This window comes from Antedon bifida, chromosome 3 (assembly GCF_963402885.1).
Source record: "Antedon bifida chromosome 3, ecAntBifi1.1, whole genome shotgun sequence".
Taxonomy (NCBI): Eukaryota; Metazoa; Echinodermata; class Crinoidea; order Comatulida; family Antedonidae; genus Antedon; species Antedon bifida.
This window is the reverse complement of record NC_136228.1, coordinates 11,018,223-11,034,125: the sequence shown is the minus strand read 5'-3', so window position 1 is coordinate 11,034,125 and position 15,903 is coordinate 11,018,223. Positions and strand designations below refer to the sequence as shown.

General features: G+C 33.3%; 1 protein-coding gene across 2 annotated transcripts in view; it reads right to left on the bottom strand.

Moving 5' to 3' along the window:
- LOC144838563 (uncharacterized) overlaps window positions 1–14,770 on the bottom strand; it is a 60,730-nt gene extending 45,960 nt beyond the window's left edge. For both annotated transcript variants that reach the window (XM_078693973.1, XM_078693974.1), the window contains exon 1: window positions 14,403–14,770. In XM_078693973.1, coding sequence (XP_078550099.1) covers window positions 14,403–14,520 — 118 coding nt within the window. In that variant the 5' untranslated portion in view covers window positions 14,521–14,770. The remainder of the gene's footprint in view (window positions 1–14,402) is intronic.
- Between the last annotated feature and the right edge of the window lie 1,133 nt (window positions 14,771–15,903).

Below are 15,903 nucleotides of genomic sequence, written 5' to 3'. Positions count from 1 at the left end.
ACCCAGGTTTACCGAGGAATGCTGGTGTAAACAAAAAGTTTTACATATAAAAACAAAATCTCATGTGACCTAAAAAAACAACGGCTATTGATATCAATAATTTAGCGTATTTTTCTAATTAATTGCAACATTCTAAATATCCTATATTAATTTTTAAAAATAACGACCAATTTTGCGAAGAATAATTAAATAGTATTAGGACGAGGAGAGACGAGTATGTCTCAATAACCAAACCGTTTAGGAGTAGGTCTACACAGTACAACTAAATAGTTTTTTTATCGACTGCAAAGGTACAAAACATGAATCATAGTAAGGAAGACCGTTATATAAAAATGACGACTGTTTTAACCGATAAGGAAAGCTAGAACTAGACAAAATAATTAAATACAAAGTTTCAAAATTTCAAAATAATTATTGTACGACCAAAAATACAATAGCAATAATGATATTGTGGTTGTATTTTGCTAATATAACTGAAATCAGTACATTAATTGGTTGAATCACGGTTTGTTTGAAAAACTTCTAAATGTTAAAATCAAAATATCACATAATCATGAAACATTAATGTAAGCATTATCAATTATTACTTATAATTATATATATATATATATAGATTATATCTATCTGTGAAAATAAATTCCATTCAAATAAAATTATAATTCAAAATTATTTACCTGAAAAAACTGTAATTTAAAGCAAAACAAGCAAGTGGCCAGACAATGTGTTTTTTAATTGGACACCATTTGTTTTGCATTTTTGTAAGTGAATTAATTTTTTTTTTTATTAATGTTTATTTTTTATGTTGTTACTTCTTTTTATTTTAATCTCCTATCAATACTAACTATTTTAATCATGGTTAATTAATTAATCTTGCTATAGAAAAATAAAATATTCTAAAGGCCAACTAATTTAAACCCATACATGGTAAGCGTTTTTAAAGTCTATGAAAACATAACTAATATTCTTGCTAAGGTTTAACATAACTGGCTCGACAATTGGAATTTTTTGTTATAGATCTAATATTATAATATGGAAAAAAAATGGAATAACTGCAGTAATTTGTATCAACATTTAGTCCATGAACCACCCTCAATAAAATATTAAAACCTAATTTAGTCTAGTAAACGGTGAGTTGGCAATACTGTATAAATTAATTTGAATTAATTTTATCTATCTCTCATTTAACTTGATACAGTGAGAATACACATTACGAATGTTATCCACAATAGTTGACAAATGCATAGGATGTGCTCTGGCAATATCTGAAGAGAAACACAGTGTTTTGGTAAAAGCAGGATATCCGAGGAACTATTTTTATATCAAGATGCTGAATTAGGTGAGCAGGTTGATCGATGAAATGGCAGTATAGAATACTTGTGTCACCAAATAATTATATTTTTTAATGAATATAATTGTGTAGATTTGATCTAACATAGTTTGGCTTAAATCATCGATATAATTGAATACGATGAAGAAATCTTTAATTATTAAATAATATACTCTATTTATATTAATAACAACCTATTCATACATATTTATACAAACCACTGGTGCTACAGTGTAGAGCATGATGTTTGTCGACTATGGCGTCCCATCTTTTTTATGAGGGTAGTATGTGACAATTTTACAGATATTAAACGTGTTCACCACATATTAATGTTCTCGTTTTATTTCTTGTGTTTTTCTATGTCATTGAACTCGATGGAAAAGCCTTAATAGACTATGCATAAGACTTACTGTAGGTTATTCCTAACTGTTCTCTAATGGACTTGTAGGCATAACTTCCCAATAAAAAAGAAATTGAATCGAAACACTAAACTTGAACTTGAATATATGGACTACCTTGTACATTCAGATATTCAACAGATTATTAATACAATCAATATTATAATTTATCTGTAGGCCTACTTCGAACAGTTTTTTGACTATGATTAAACTGTTACCACGCCTGATGTACTTTCCTCAATGATTAAACAGGTGTTTGTTGACCCGATATTCGCTTTTATAAATAAAGTTGGGACCACACGCAACCTTGCAGCATTTTACATACATGATTTACTATTAACTGAATTGCACTATGTTGGTAATGCGAATTTGCATAACATAACGTGTGTATGCACATAAGCTATTTAAGAAATGTTTGGCCTACTTATCTGAAAAAGTCTACCGTAAAAAAGTGTAATAGTTGTCATTTATTTTATGAAATAGTCCGATTTGGAAGAGTATAATTTAGGCGCGAGTCGATGCAGTTCCAGGACAAAGTAGATGAGTTAAGTTCTGCGAACACTAGATAAAACAAGTTCAGTAGATAATTTACAAATTCAACATATTATTGTATTATAAGTAAGAATTTTCAGTCAGCCTCAAAGCAGTTAATTAGGCAACATTCTTTCTGCACATATAAGGCCAATTTTCCAAAAACTAACACATTTCTCGTTTAACGAGAAATTTGCACATACTAAATTACTACTTACTAAGCCAGACTTTTACTACTTTAGATTAATAATACAGGAGTTATTTCCCGCGATTTATTGCACTTCCTTCTTTACTTTATGTTCTCATAAAATCAAGTAAATCAAGTAGGTCTACGGTTCAGTACATACTGTACAGTCTAAACGCTTAACACAGAGGGCGTATTTACAAGCTGATAAATAATAATTTTCCAACTATGTGTAAGGAACATAACATGTCACAATTACCCAATGTGCATGGCAACACCAATTTGTACAACTCACATACCACATTAAATGTGACCTATCGCCTGAAACATCACATCGACAGTTTGTTGTTTTGTCATGTTGTCAGAACAGGATAGCCGAACGTGTTCACCTGACATTAGCTCAAAGGCATACCAATCGACGAACCGACAAATCTGGGGTACCGTAATTAAGAACTTACTTTTTCTTAGATTTAACCTACTTAGTATAAGCCACTGTTGATTTACCCAATTATAATTAGAAAGCGAAAGATTTGAATGAAGGTCAACATTTACACTAAAAACTTCTTTGTATGATATGATTATTTTATAATATTTTTTTCAACTTTAAAAATAAAATTGAAGAAAATAATTCGATATTCCACCAAAATTGCATGATGAGGTGTGTAAATCATTCCTAATATAGTAAACTCCTCGTCAGAACAATATTTCAAATTCCATACTAACTATTTTTTTTATTTGGCCTAATATACAGTTATGTATTAATATATAAATCCAAATAATAATTAACAAAAAAAGTAACTGTGGCCAACTAGAGATGTGATATGTGATTTGAACAGTCAGTAGTAACAGAGAGAAATTTAGTTCAGGTTAAAAATATTCAATATATATTATATGCCTATTTCTATAGTTTCAAGGAAAGTCTGTCATGAAGTTTAATAGTAATACTAATAACATTACTCATTCATTTCTGCTACTCGAGAAAAAAAAACTAAAACAATTAGCATAGTCATTAAAGCATTATATATCAACAGCTATTAATTCAAGTTTACTACATGAGTAACTACAATACATTATTAATCATATCTTAGTAACAACTTCACTACAGTATTATAGACTATCGATATAAATGCAGTGAAATTGCACTAACAATTGCAATATAATTTAGCCAATTATCAGTACTGTATCTATAATTCATCAATTTCTGTAATACAGTGTCATATGTATCACATGTGACGCCTGTATGATTAATATAACTTAATACTCGACAGATAATGAAATATTTGCAAATAAGTATTTATCCGTAAATTCATCATTCTAGCTCAGTCCATGACGTATCCCGTGTACCTAACTTGTTAGTTACACTTTGTTTTTAAAACCTAATAGGAGGACTATATCGTATCAATTAAGTTATAGTAACTATATAATAAGTATCGGATATCCTGCCGTTTATTTTATCTTATTCACCCCTGGTTTATTCCATACAAAAACAAGAAATTACAAGGCAACACAAACACTAATGTAATATTTATAAATATAACGTTGAATACTGCAGTATTACTATTACGTAATTATATTTAAGTTGAGTTGAAACAGAACGTCTCTTTGGAGTATAATATTAATAATAGTGTTAAATGTATTTATGGGTCACTCCTATTGATAATTAAAGCAAAACAATCATTGTATGTATGATCATGGAGAAATAAGTTAAGTTAAGCTAACTTATTTCTCCATGGTATGATTGAACCATTATTAATATTAGTTACAAACAGTAAGCAAAGAATTATGACAGAATTATTCTACTGTATAGCTACGGCAATAACTATATTTGTTTAGTCGTTAACCTATTTTAATACAATTATCTTGTTTGTCCTGTTTATTTCACTGAATTACTTTTATATTGAAGCTAAAGATTATTCTTTATTGCGGTAAGCAAAAGTAGTTAGGCCCACCTGCAGTAATTTATACATGATTGATCCCTAAATATATTACGGTACATAACTTACTAGGTTTAATTCAGTCAGGTGTATAATTAATACTTTCGACGTGTATGATACGGAATACCAGCCCCATTATTAGCAGTTCAAATCCTCAATTTAAAATTTTAGAAAATAATACATTGTGGGCAAACTAGAGAGAATGACAGTGAAAAAACATTGAACCAAATGAAATTATGATTTATTCAGGATATATCGTACGTACAACGGTTTTATTAATTCCACGTGTTCGACATACGGGTGTTTCTTGCAATATCTCTTCTGATTTGATCTTTAAAAGTTAACCTTGCTGTACTTGTTATTATCATTATATGATACAGAGGACCAGGAAATGAAAATCATCCTGGAAAATATTAAATTGGACAGATGGTATTGGCATGTCTCTCGGGTTTAGACAGAACAGAAAAAAACATGCCTTCGTACACTCTATCACCATGTTAAATATTAACATACATAATAATATGTGAAAACATAACCGAACTGTGACAGTGTAGCAATTCACCAATGACAACTTCTAAGTTTTTTTTGGTGCAACGAGGCAGTGACTCGCATATCATTTGCATTATTTCCTCTGAAGTTCGTGTTAACTTTAAAGTCTCTCTGGTTATCATAGAATGGAGGAAGTTGAAATTAGTATCTTCCTCTTTGTATTGTTACAGTCTTGACCCCAAAAATATGACATCCAAACAGTAAAAAAAAACCCCTGTGGGTATGGAAAGGTAAAGCATAACAAAGCCAAACTTTGCGTGCGATAAACTATGAATTATGTTCTGTCAACGCAGGCTCGTTGGTATGATATACAGACAGTTATGCACTCGCTTACGTGAGGACAGAAACGGAATTTTTTCGTCAAATTGGTTCACAATTCACTTTGTATAGAAACTGAAGAAAATAAATTGGAATTGTAAAAACGAGAACATTTAAGTTCGTGAAAATGGGCTATATGTTTTACGGTATATGAAATACATTTTTATGAATATATTATTATAGAGGGCTTTATTAACAATAACAAGATGCCACTTGCTACTGGGGGTCTGTTTCTGCTGCATAACGCAATTTAACCGGTTATTTTAAAATAGATTAAAAATAGATAACAATAACAAGACCGCGTTTCTGCTCAATTTGTGCTCCGAAATAACCGGTTAAATCTATGGGTGGTCGTCGAGCAAAACGTCATCATTACCCAAAATGCAATACACTCAGACGGAAGTAGTAAGTTGGCTGTTTGTTTACATCGACGTACGTACGTCAGTACACACGTGTGTGATATCGCCGAACATCTCAAACATCTTAACATAATAAAATGTTGTCTCCAGGTCTAGAAGTTTTGTTTTTTGTAAAGCCTACTTACCATCACTAATAAAATTAATTCTCATGCCGCCTTCAATAAACATGGGGAGGGTCGTGCAGCGCCCGATCGCCTAGGATAATTATTATCTAGCCTAATTCCTCAAAAAGGCGATTGTCTTTCGCGAGCGCAGTCCTACTAAACACCAAACGGAAACAAAAACGAGACTCAGAATGTTGCAATACCTACCAAACGAGAGTATATAATTGTTAATTAATTATGAAAACCCAAATTTTATAGCAAAAATCGTCCGAATTTATGTTAAAAACGATAAGTTTAGCCGCAAAAACTTAAATCAAACGAGAGTATCCAAGTCATAGAATATCGCACGCATATAGTGCCTTTAATAGAATAATGAGTGTTGAACATTATTTCGTATATTTATATACTAACATAAATAATAGCACATTTCTATGCTTAATAAAATCATATTTAATATATTAACAAAGGCTCTGATAACAACCTTTGTTTTCGGTCGATGTGATGTTTTTATAAAAAATGATGATGTAAAACGATCAAAATAAGATTGTTCATTGTTCTCCTATTAAAGGCACTAGGGGCGTGCCATAAATACGCTCGTTTGGTTTCAGTTTTTGTTGCTAAATTCATCGTTTTTTAACATAAATTCGGACGATTTTTGCTATAAAATTTGGGTTTTCATAATTAATTAACCATTATCTATTCTCGTTTGGTAGGTATTTGCAACATTCTGAGTCCCTTTTGTTTTCGTTTTGGTATTTATAGGACCATATCCTTCGCGAGCGTGTATTAACGCCTCAAATTGTTTAGCTTGGGTAGTCCGGAACTCCACCCCGAATTCCTCTTTTACTTTCGCAAAAATGCTCTTATATATCTGTGAATCTTTTCTATTGCCTGCCATCCTTCACCGTACTTTCTCTTCCCCCCACAACTGAATAACATATCTTGTGATTTCATTCATCCACATACATGTTCACTTCTTCGTTCGACTGTCAAAACCACGAGGAAAACACACATGGTTCGCGACGGTATCTGACCCGGGGTCACAACTGTCAATCAAATAACCGTTATTTCGTGTTGCAGCTAAGAATTGCTCAGCGATAACCGGTTAAACGGCGTTCTAACACCGATTTAAATTGGTGTTTTTAACCGGTTATTTTGCGCTGCCTTTTAACCGGTTACCAAAAATGTGTCCTGTTTCTGCTGGCAAGAAAATGGAGTTAATTTATTCACACCGATTTTAATTTATTCACACCGATTTTAACCGGTTATTTTTATGCAGCAGAAACAGGCCCATAATCAACTTCGCGGTGTCCTCGGAGAGCTGATAAAAAGCCCTTCGCCTTGCAAGGATTAGCCAAGGATTTCCTCATTCGCCACTTCCACAGCAATTTATTAACCTCTTTTGTTTTCAGTAACTGTTTGAGTAATTATTACTTCTTCAAACGCTTCTGGCACTGGATTAAAAATATTATATCTTGCATGGTTGTACATTGTCTACAGATCTCGGCATCCGTGGATGAAAATAATATGAATCTTGTCAAACTTTTCACCTTCTTACTTTCAAAAACATGTTGAGCCTTGCATGGGCACTTGAGCCTTCGAACTTTTCAGAAATAAACCTGTTTGACCCACGAAACAGCGTGGGTGTGTACATTACCTGGTAACTATATCAATAAAAAGTATTTCTAAATCCCCAGAACATAAATAAACCTTTCTGTGACAGAAGTGTCAATTACAGTTGAATTCAGCCTAGATATTACCTACTTCACCCCTACATCACTTTCCTGTCAGCTGGCGCCGATTTCGATCACTTGGTTAGCGATATTTCAAAAGTCTTCAATATTTCATTCCCGTATGATTTCTTTAAATGCAGTAGGAAGTTGGGAATAAGTGTAAAAATCCTCCGGTGGCATTCGACTTGTTCGAATTGCTTTCAGGCTGCAGATACAGATGTACATTTCTGAGGTCACATTACGGTTTTGCTTCTCGATCTTTCATGGTACAGTACATTATTTGTTTATCCGAGAAATAGAGTTGACATAGCAGTACCAAACTATCGTGATGACGGAGTGATGGAAATAAAAACAGTTATAATACCGATAAAAATAACAAATGTGTGACACAGTACATTTAGATATAAATGTCATCTCGTAATAAATTATAAAGTATAGAGATGGGAATCTGCCTGTACGTGAGAAAAAAATATATGAAACGCCATATCGATCAATGTAGACAGAAACGAGAGTTTGGTTTATTTCACGTAAACCACTATTCTGGGTTCTAGACGGCAATTGTGTCAAATCAAGTAAAACATATGCAATTGAAAATACTGTGTAAACAAGCACTGCCTGAATAATACGTTATATACTGTAGTCCTAATTTTAAAAAGAACATTTTAAAAAAGGGATTGTCAATAATAACAAGTTCAAGCGCCCTCACAATGTTATGTACTTTTGTTTGTTCTCACACAGAAGTACGTAACAGTAGTTGCTAAGACACAGGAAACTATGTATATCCTCTGCAACTTATTCTGTAATCGCTTTTGCCATATGCCAAGTGCGTTAAGTTTTCAAAGGACAATGTTCCACCAAATGGACGGCTAATTGAAAGCTAAATGCTTCACACTTTAGGCAATTATACGGTTAGATTTCAAACAATGTCTAGTAGTATGCAATGTGGTAGATAAAAGTTCTTTTGGTAAAATCTAACAATAATTGCATATTCACAACTATGATCACACATGAAGCGATAAAAGAACACAGAGCTATGGAGTGCCAAAGTAAAAGCATGTACAAACTGTTGGTGTTCAACAGTGATACAATTGCGCGTGCTAAGAATGATGTTTACCAATCAATGACACGAAGCGTATGACAACCTTGATAAGTGATGTAAATAAATAGCCCACCTTAGGTGAAGATAATCTTTTATTTTGCTTGTGACTTACTGTTCTATACCAAAACAAAACTAACCAGTGCTATGAAAACTGCAAGATGTGCCACTTGTTATGACGCGTTGGGCGATTTGCCCAAACGCAACGATGAGACCGCGGAAATGGTTTATTCTACCCATGTTTTACCTGAACAAAAAAAAGTATTCGATCTTCACTCAAAACTATAAAAACTGTTATATTCGATCACTTATATCAAATAAACTATTTTCCTTTTGAAATAATGATATAAACTGAAAAGTACAACGAATGAAATCGTAGGCCTATATCACTTGTTTGCTAAAAGTAACTTCGTAGGAACTTAAATTCATTTTAACTGCCAAATATTTATACTTAATCCTAATTAAACCTTGGCTATCATTTAACCGGTAATCACCAACAGTATCCTTTACAAAATACGGTTATACTGAATAGTTCGTTTCCTATCGAAGACCTTGCTTATTGCGCCTGGCATCGTAATCAAATTAGTGAACATTTTTATTACACTCTACGTTTCCAGTTAGTCTCTCCTTCCTTCCTCCTGGAGGGGGAAATACAATTAGGAGTTGGCACTTGACAGTTTTTAAGTAAGTCAAACATTGCCTTCGATTCCATCTGTATGGGGTGTTTTTTCTCTACATTTATACTAACACAACTTCTACAGTAAAACCCTTATATTCAGTGGACACCTTATTAAGGGGACACTTTCCCGTAAAACAAACGAGGGACAGTTAATGCTTTAAACAAATCGTCAAATCGTTAGGCTTTTTTAAGGAACACCTCAAGGCTGAGGACACTTTATTGTCCCCTTGATAGGGGTTATGTACTTTATATGTGTAAATCTCTATCATAGCAATTCACCTGCTTGGTTGAATACATGTATACATGTTCATTACATTTATTTTTAAGGCAGACATACAATTGATTGGCAATATTCCGGTGATTATTATAATGCTCCCTGGAGAGATTATGCTAACATTACATTAATCTATTAGGTATATTTACAATTTGAAAAGATCTTTTACATTACATAATGGTAGAAACAATACGACGATACAGCGTATTGCGTTTGATAAATGTTTTGATACATTTACCAAAGTGACATGCATGAGGAAAATGAAATGCATCATCTTTGTCATCAATTTTAACAGCTGTTCACCTAAAACAGTGACAAACCTTTTGTGATTACTTATGTAACCTTGATCCAATCTAAATACTTTAAATTTACGAATTCTCTAGCTGGCAAAACACCGAACGTGAAACCACCTTAAAAGTGGATTAACCGTGAAATAAAGTATGGATACCTAATCAGAGTTCTTCAGGACGGCAATGTGGTTAATGGTTGCCTTCTACAAGTGTAGCACCTGGAGGAAAAACATCACTCAACAATCTATAAAGGCATTAAATAATATTTATTTGAAGGCAAGACTGGTTATATGACGCTTTTTAGTGACGTGGAAAGGTCGCAGTTTGACAGAAGTTGAAGCTGTACATAATATTCCTTTAAATATCTACGAATGGAAAATAAACCAGTTTATGAAAGGTTGCCCTGCTAATTGATGAATACTGAAGAAGGTCGGAGGTTAAACTTGGTGAATTAATAATAATGTCCATGACAAACACTACCAAAAATGTAATAATATGCATAATTGCAACTATTAACGATAAAGAAAACAAAACCTGATACCAAGAATGCGTTCACGCTGACAAAAACATCTAGGAGTAGGAATGAAAAATTGGTAGCTAAAAGAATACTATTTATTGTAGCCCAAGTAGACTGCTGACAGGTAAAATGTCATCTTAATAATAAGATCAGGTCAACATCGAGAAGAAAATACATCATGATTATGAATTAGGCCTACAAAAATGGCAATACTGTATAAAAGACGCGTACTTTGCACAAGAATAGGTTGGTGATAATAAATATCATTTAATTTCATAGTTTTTAATGAAAACGGGAATCTGGATTCTGCCTCCTCATATTGGCTTAATGAAACATTTCCGTTTGATTTGATATTGAAAATCCACTTGCTGTTTCCATTTTCGTTGCACGCGTTTATTATCAGAGACATCGAATCGGAGGCGCCACCAATTGGATGACGATTGACTGAACTTATATTATAGACGTCTTAACAAATTCTTCAAGGTCTGTTATTAATATTAATATACAGTATTAAAAAAACAATTGAAGACTGCCAAAGAAAGGGAAATCCATTCTAAGGTTGATGATTTCAAGCTGGTATGAACGATAGCAAAAAAGAGAGAGATTTTTTGGAGGATTGATTGTTTCGCCTTTAACCATACAAAGGTCAAACCCACTCTTCGGGAATGATGGTAGCCCTGTCTGTTCATTAACGACTTTATTTATACATATACATTCACTTTCTACAAGTATAGATTTAATAGGGCGTCCCTGAAGAGAGCACGAATGACAGCAGAGCATAACAATGTTTTGCGGAAACCACAAGAAACCCCCGTCGTGGATGTGGGATTTTGGACGAGGCCCTGGTAGCGGATCGAATTGCTGGTGTTTGTCGTCTAGACAATGTCTCACTATAACGGTTGTTTAACAAAATAATAAAAGAAGGAACTGATCAACCTCAGACATACCTTATGTAGGCGTACCAAATAACGAGGGTCGCTGTTTATCAACACTCTTTCAAATAACATTGACAGTACAACCAATATGTACACAACCTACAGTTAGTAAATACATTTGGAAAATACCGTATTTATTCAGATAATATCGTTTCTACCACCCTGAAAAGATGTCGAGTGTATTTTTATTGATAACGTGGACGTAATCTGGTAAAATGGAACAAAACAATCAGCCATTGAATAGGCATATAAATCGTATAGTCAAATTCGGAGAAAGTGCTGTTGATATTTGTACTCCTACTACAAATACTGGGTGGACCAAGAATGAACACAGTGACATATCATTAATAAGTATGGGAAACGCCAAGAGATATGAAATTGAGTTTCAGCAAGGAATGTCTGACCTTGCGTCGGTACACCCCAGGTGTCGAATTGAAGCCAGCGAGAGGTTACAACTCATTATTGGGGCGTGTCCCTCAGAAACGATTGAAACCAAACGACTAATGTACTATATTTTTTTAATACTACTTTCCAATAAAATTACTCTCTAATTCAACCTAATACATTTTGAATACAGATATTTTCAACACTACTATTTTTACCAGATACGAATGATATTTACCACTACAAAAACATTCATGCAGAAAATATGACTTCAACATTTTCTTTTTCCAAGCTACATGGACTCACCCAGTGAAAGATCGAGTAAAAACGATTATACTTATTGTATCTTCAAAAAGAACAGTTATCATTACAATTAATTACCAATTATTAATTACGTTACACCTGTATTTTCTTTAGTATTTGACATAAATCATCACATAATTATATTTTTTTTCATAAAAAGTCCCAATTACGATAAACTATAAAGGGTAACAAACTCGTAAATCCATAACGAAATACATTTAGGCAGTGACAATATTAATTGGAATTTCCTTTCATCTATGGAAGTTCCTTCATGGAGAGTACTTTCGGCGAGACATAAGAACATTTCTGACAGATTTCATTTATTATTTGTATGTAAACAGTCGGGATCATCTAAAAAGTAAATTGAATAACCCCAGAGTAATATATTATAGTCGATATTGATCCGCTCCTCTAAAAGAATCTATATAATAGGATAAAAGTTCATTAAAAATCAGAACGAATCGGCGACGATGTGTCCATACAAATAACAGCTGATTTGTTTAAATTATGATATATTTGTACATTATTATAATATGTAAATAGGATACTAAATTAACATAATTTATTATTACCTATCAATACACAAACAAATCTGATAGAATTGCGGAAGTTTGTTTGCGGATTATGTTCTAGTTGCGCCGCGGTAATCGAATTTTTCCAGGGCTCAATTTGAGATCACATTATATACATATGCACCCAATTACAATAATGTTCACATTTCACATTTCTTTTGATCACGACAGCAGTTTAATTTACATAACTGACAAAACAGTATAAAAATAATAATATTAATGAAAATAAAATAGGTAGATTCTGTGTTAATAATCCTACTTGTCTCATGTTGATTTTTGTTACGGAACGTTCAAAATACATAACGGTTAAAACTGATATATCAACATAGGTTCATGTGTAATTCAGACCGAAAATATCATGCTGTATGTAAACTGGATTTAAATATTGGCTACTTTTTCCTAAAAAGATTCACATTGCATCGATGATTTATTTGAAATTGAATTACCAATCGATTTTACCGAATTCACATCCATCGAATTCCAGTCATTTTGTTTCTCTGTCATTTACATGTCAAAGTTCAAAGTTTAGCATGAAAGGTCAATTTTTGTAAATTTTAATAATTTATTTCTAATGTTTATTGACATATACTAAGATTCATGCTGTATTCATTCAACGAAATCCAAATATATATTGTTTTTTTTTAACGTAAAATATTAGTTTCAGAATTTTTCTCACTATGATTTAAAACTTTGAAGAGGAAACCGTAACTTAAGGCTCTAACCATGACACTAACCTAAATGACAGCGTAGCGGAACTGCATAACCAGTGTTTAGATTGATATGAAAGTTGCAATTAATTACTCATACCATTGGCGGCCAAGCGTTAATCACCTTACCGTTAAAACGGGTGATAATGTTAGTAATTTATTAAAATTATGTATTCGGCGTCTAAACACCTGTGAGCATTGACAATGATGATGTGTTGCTTGGCGGCAAGCGTACAAATGTTTAGAATTGACACGTCGCAAACGTGCGAAAAGTATCAAGTGCGCAATAACGTTTAGAAAACAGCCCAAATGTTATTAAACACTATTAGTATTAATTAAATTCATCAACGTTAGCTTAATATTGTAAGACCTCTAAATCCTTGCTGTGTTCTCTGAAGGCCTACTCGGGGTAAGGTTCATGTTGCTCTTTAAATGCTCTGTATAACTTCCTGTCATGACGTCATGGGTGTGAAGGGGTTGGAATAGGGTATTGAACAATCTGCAATCGACTGTGTGGAAGAATTCCTGTAAAAATATTATAGTCCACTTGATGACTACTGGCGGTACGGTAATAAAGAAGATGGTCTGACAGAATACAAGAGAAGCGTCCATGGCAAATCTGCAACAACTGCATAACCATTTTATTTAGTCGTCATCAGAGGTCCTAATAAGTAAGTCCCAATTTATGCTTTTGGTCACAATCTCGATGTCAAAGTAAAAACCTGCATTCACATCTGTGTCATCAATTTATTTTCAAAATCAAAGTTCAAATGAAAGTTGGTGACGTATACAAAATCCATCGTGATACAATAACATGTTCCCGAGTTACAAGAAGAAAACATCCAGCTTCAGTACGATAGATAATTCAAACGCGTATGTGAATAGCTAAATGCAGTACTAGATTTAATTCATTAAAATAAACAAGTGGAATGCATTTCATTTATGACGGTTTTTTATGTGAGCTAATTTAGACGATTTATGAGGAAGACTTTAAAGGTTAATGTTATCGGACAGTAGGTTACTTCAGATGTTAAAATAAGACGTGATGTTATGTTATACAAACCTCATTAACACGAGGCTAGAATTACACTCATGACATCAAAACGAGAAAAACAAAAATGTATAATCTATATATGGAATAAACTTACCTGCAGGCAAGGGTACAACTGTTGCATTAGAAATATCGTAGGCGATAAATAAAGTTATGACCACGGATGCTAACCAGCGGACGGCCCAAGACCGTCCCCCCAAAAAAGTCCGTTCCATTTGCTACTTTTCTCGCACAAGTTTTCGTTGGAAACTTTCCAAACGATCAAACTCGCTTCAGTCTCTTTTCCAACAACGTATTCAATTCACAGGCGTGTTGTTTAATATGCCATAAGAGTAACTCCGAAACTTCGGTGGCGACTGCTGAGAAGGAATTCTACTATTTAGCTGTATCCCCACTCTCTAAGCCTCTCCACTGACAGACGAAGTTCCCTATTCAGTGACTGAGTCTACACAACTGACTGCAGAAACTTACTAAATGTTTGGCGTGTTTCAATGTCATCTTGCAGACAACCCAGAGAGTTGAAACTAAATTGAACCAATCGAAATGCGACGATACCATTTTCAAAATAGGGAGGATATTTCATATAAAATTATACAACTTTAGTCCACAAAAATTAAACTAGTTATACCATGGATGAATTAGGTAATTCCGCCATGGTTATTACTTTTTATCTAAAGATTTTTTTAAAAACATTTTAACAACTTGATTAATAATGAATTAATAAAATTAGAACAATATTGACTAATTTAAACATCCTAAGATTTGAATGAATATAAACGGGATATAAACACGTCGAAAGTTTTCAAGTAGGTCTAGTCTACATTCAGTTTATCTTTTTGTTAACCTATAATTTATTAAAGTAACAATCATAAATCACAATGATTAATTTAATGTTCATTAACAACTAGAATATAGATCATGCATTGTATAATGTACCACAACGAGATATTCGTTGTTTGTTTTTAGTTTACACGTTTGTTTGAATCAAATACCGGAGTTGTACCGTTTCGAAGGGAAACATTGATTGTAGTAAACTGTTTCTACCGTTGGTTTATTTTCAAAAGATTATTTTACGGTTCAGGTAACACGAAAGGTGTAGCGTAACATCTCACTCTCAATATTCCTCAGGCCTTTTAACAAAAATCGTAATTTGTGATCCTGTATTGTTGAATCCTTGATGTTGAACTATACCAAATTAGTATGTGTTCTGCTGGACCTTGTATTGAAATAGTACGATGTATGGTCATATTGATTCGAACTTCCTCCCTTGTACAGTGTGTTCAGAATGTTACGCTTTTTGTCGTCATTAATTTTACTTAAATTTAATAAAAGTAAATTTAGGGAATAACATGCATCTCGCAGTCTATCCCAGGATCCCTTCGTGTCGGACAGCTGTCACCAAATGTCCACAGCGACAGGGGTATAGAGATGGAGAAGTATAGCGGGGTAACCCCATACTCTTCCAACGTTTGTTAAAGTCCACAATTGCCATATGCGTACACTGGATCTAAATTTAATAAATGTAGATGTGGGCATCTCGCAGCCTATCCCGGGATCCCTTCGTTTCGGACAGCTGTCATCAAATGTCCAGACAGCGA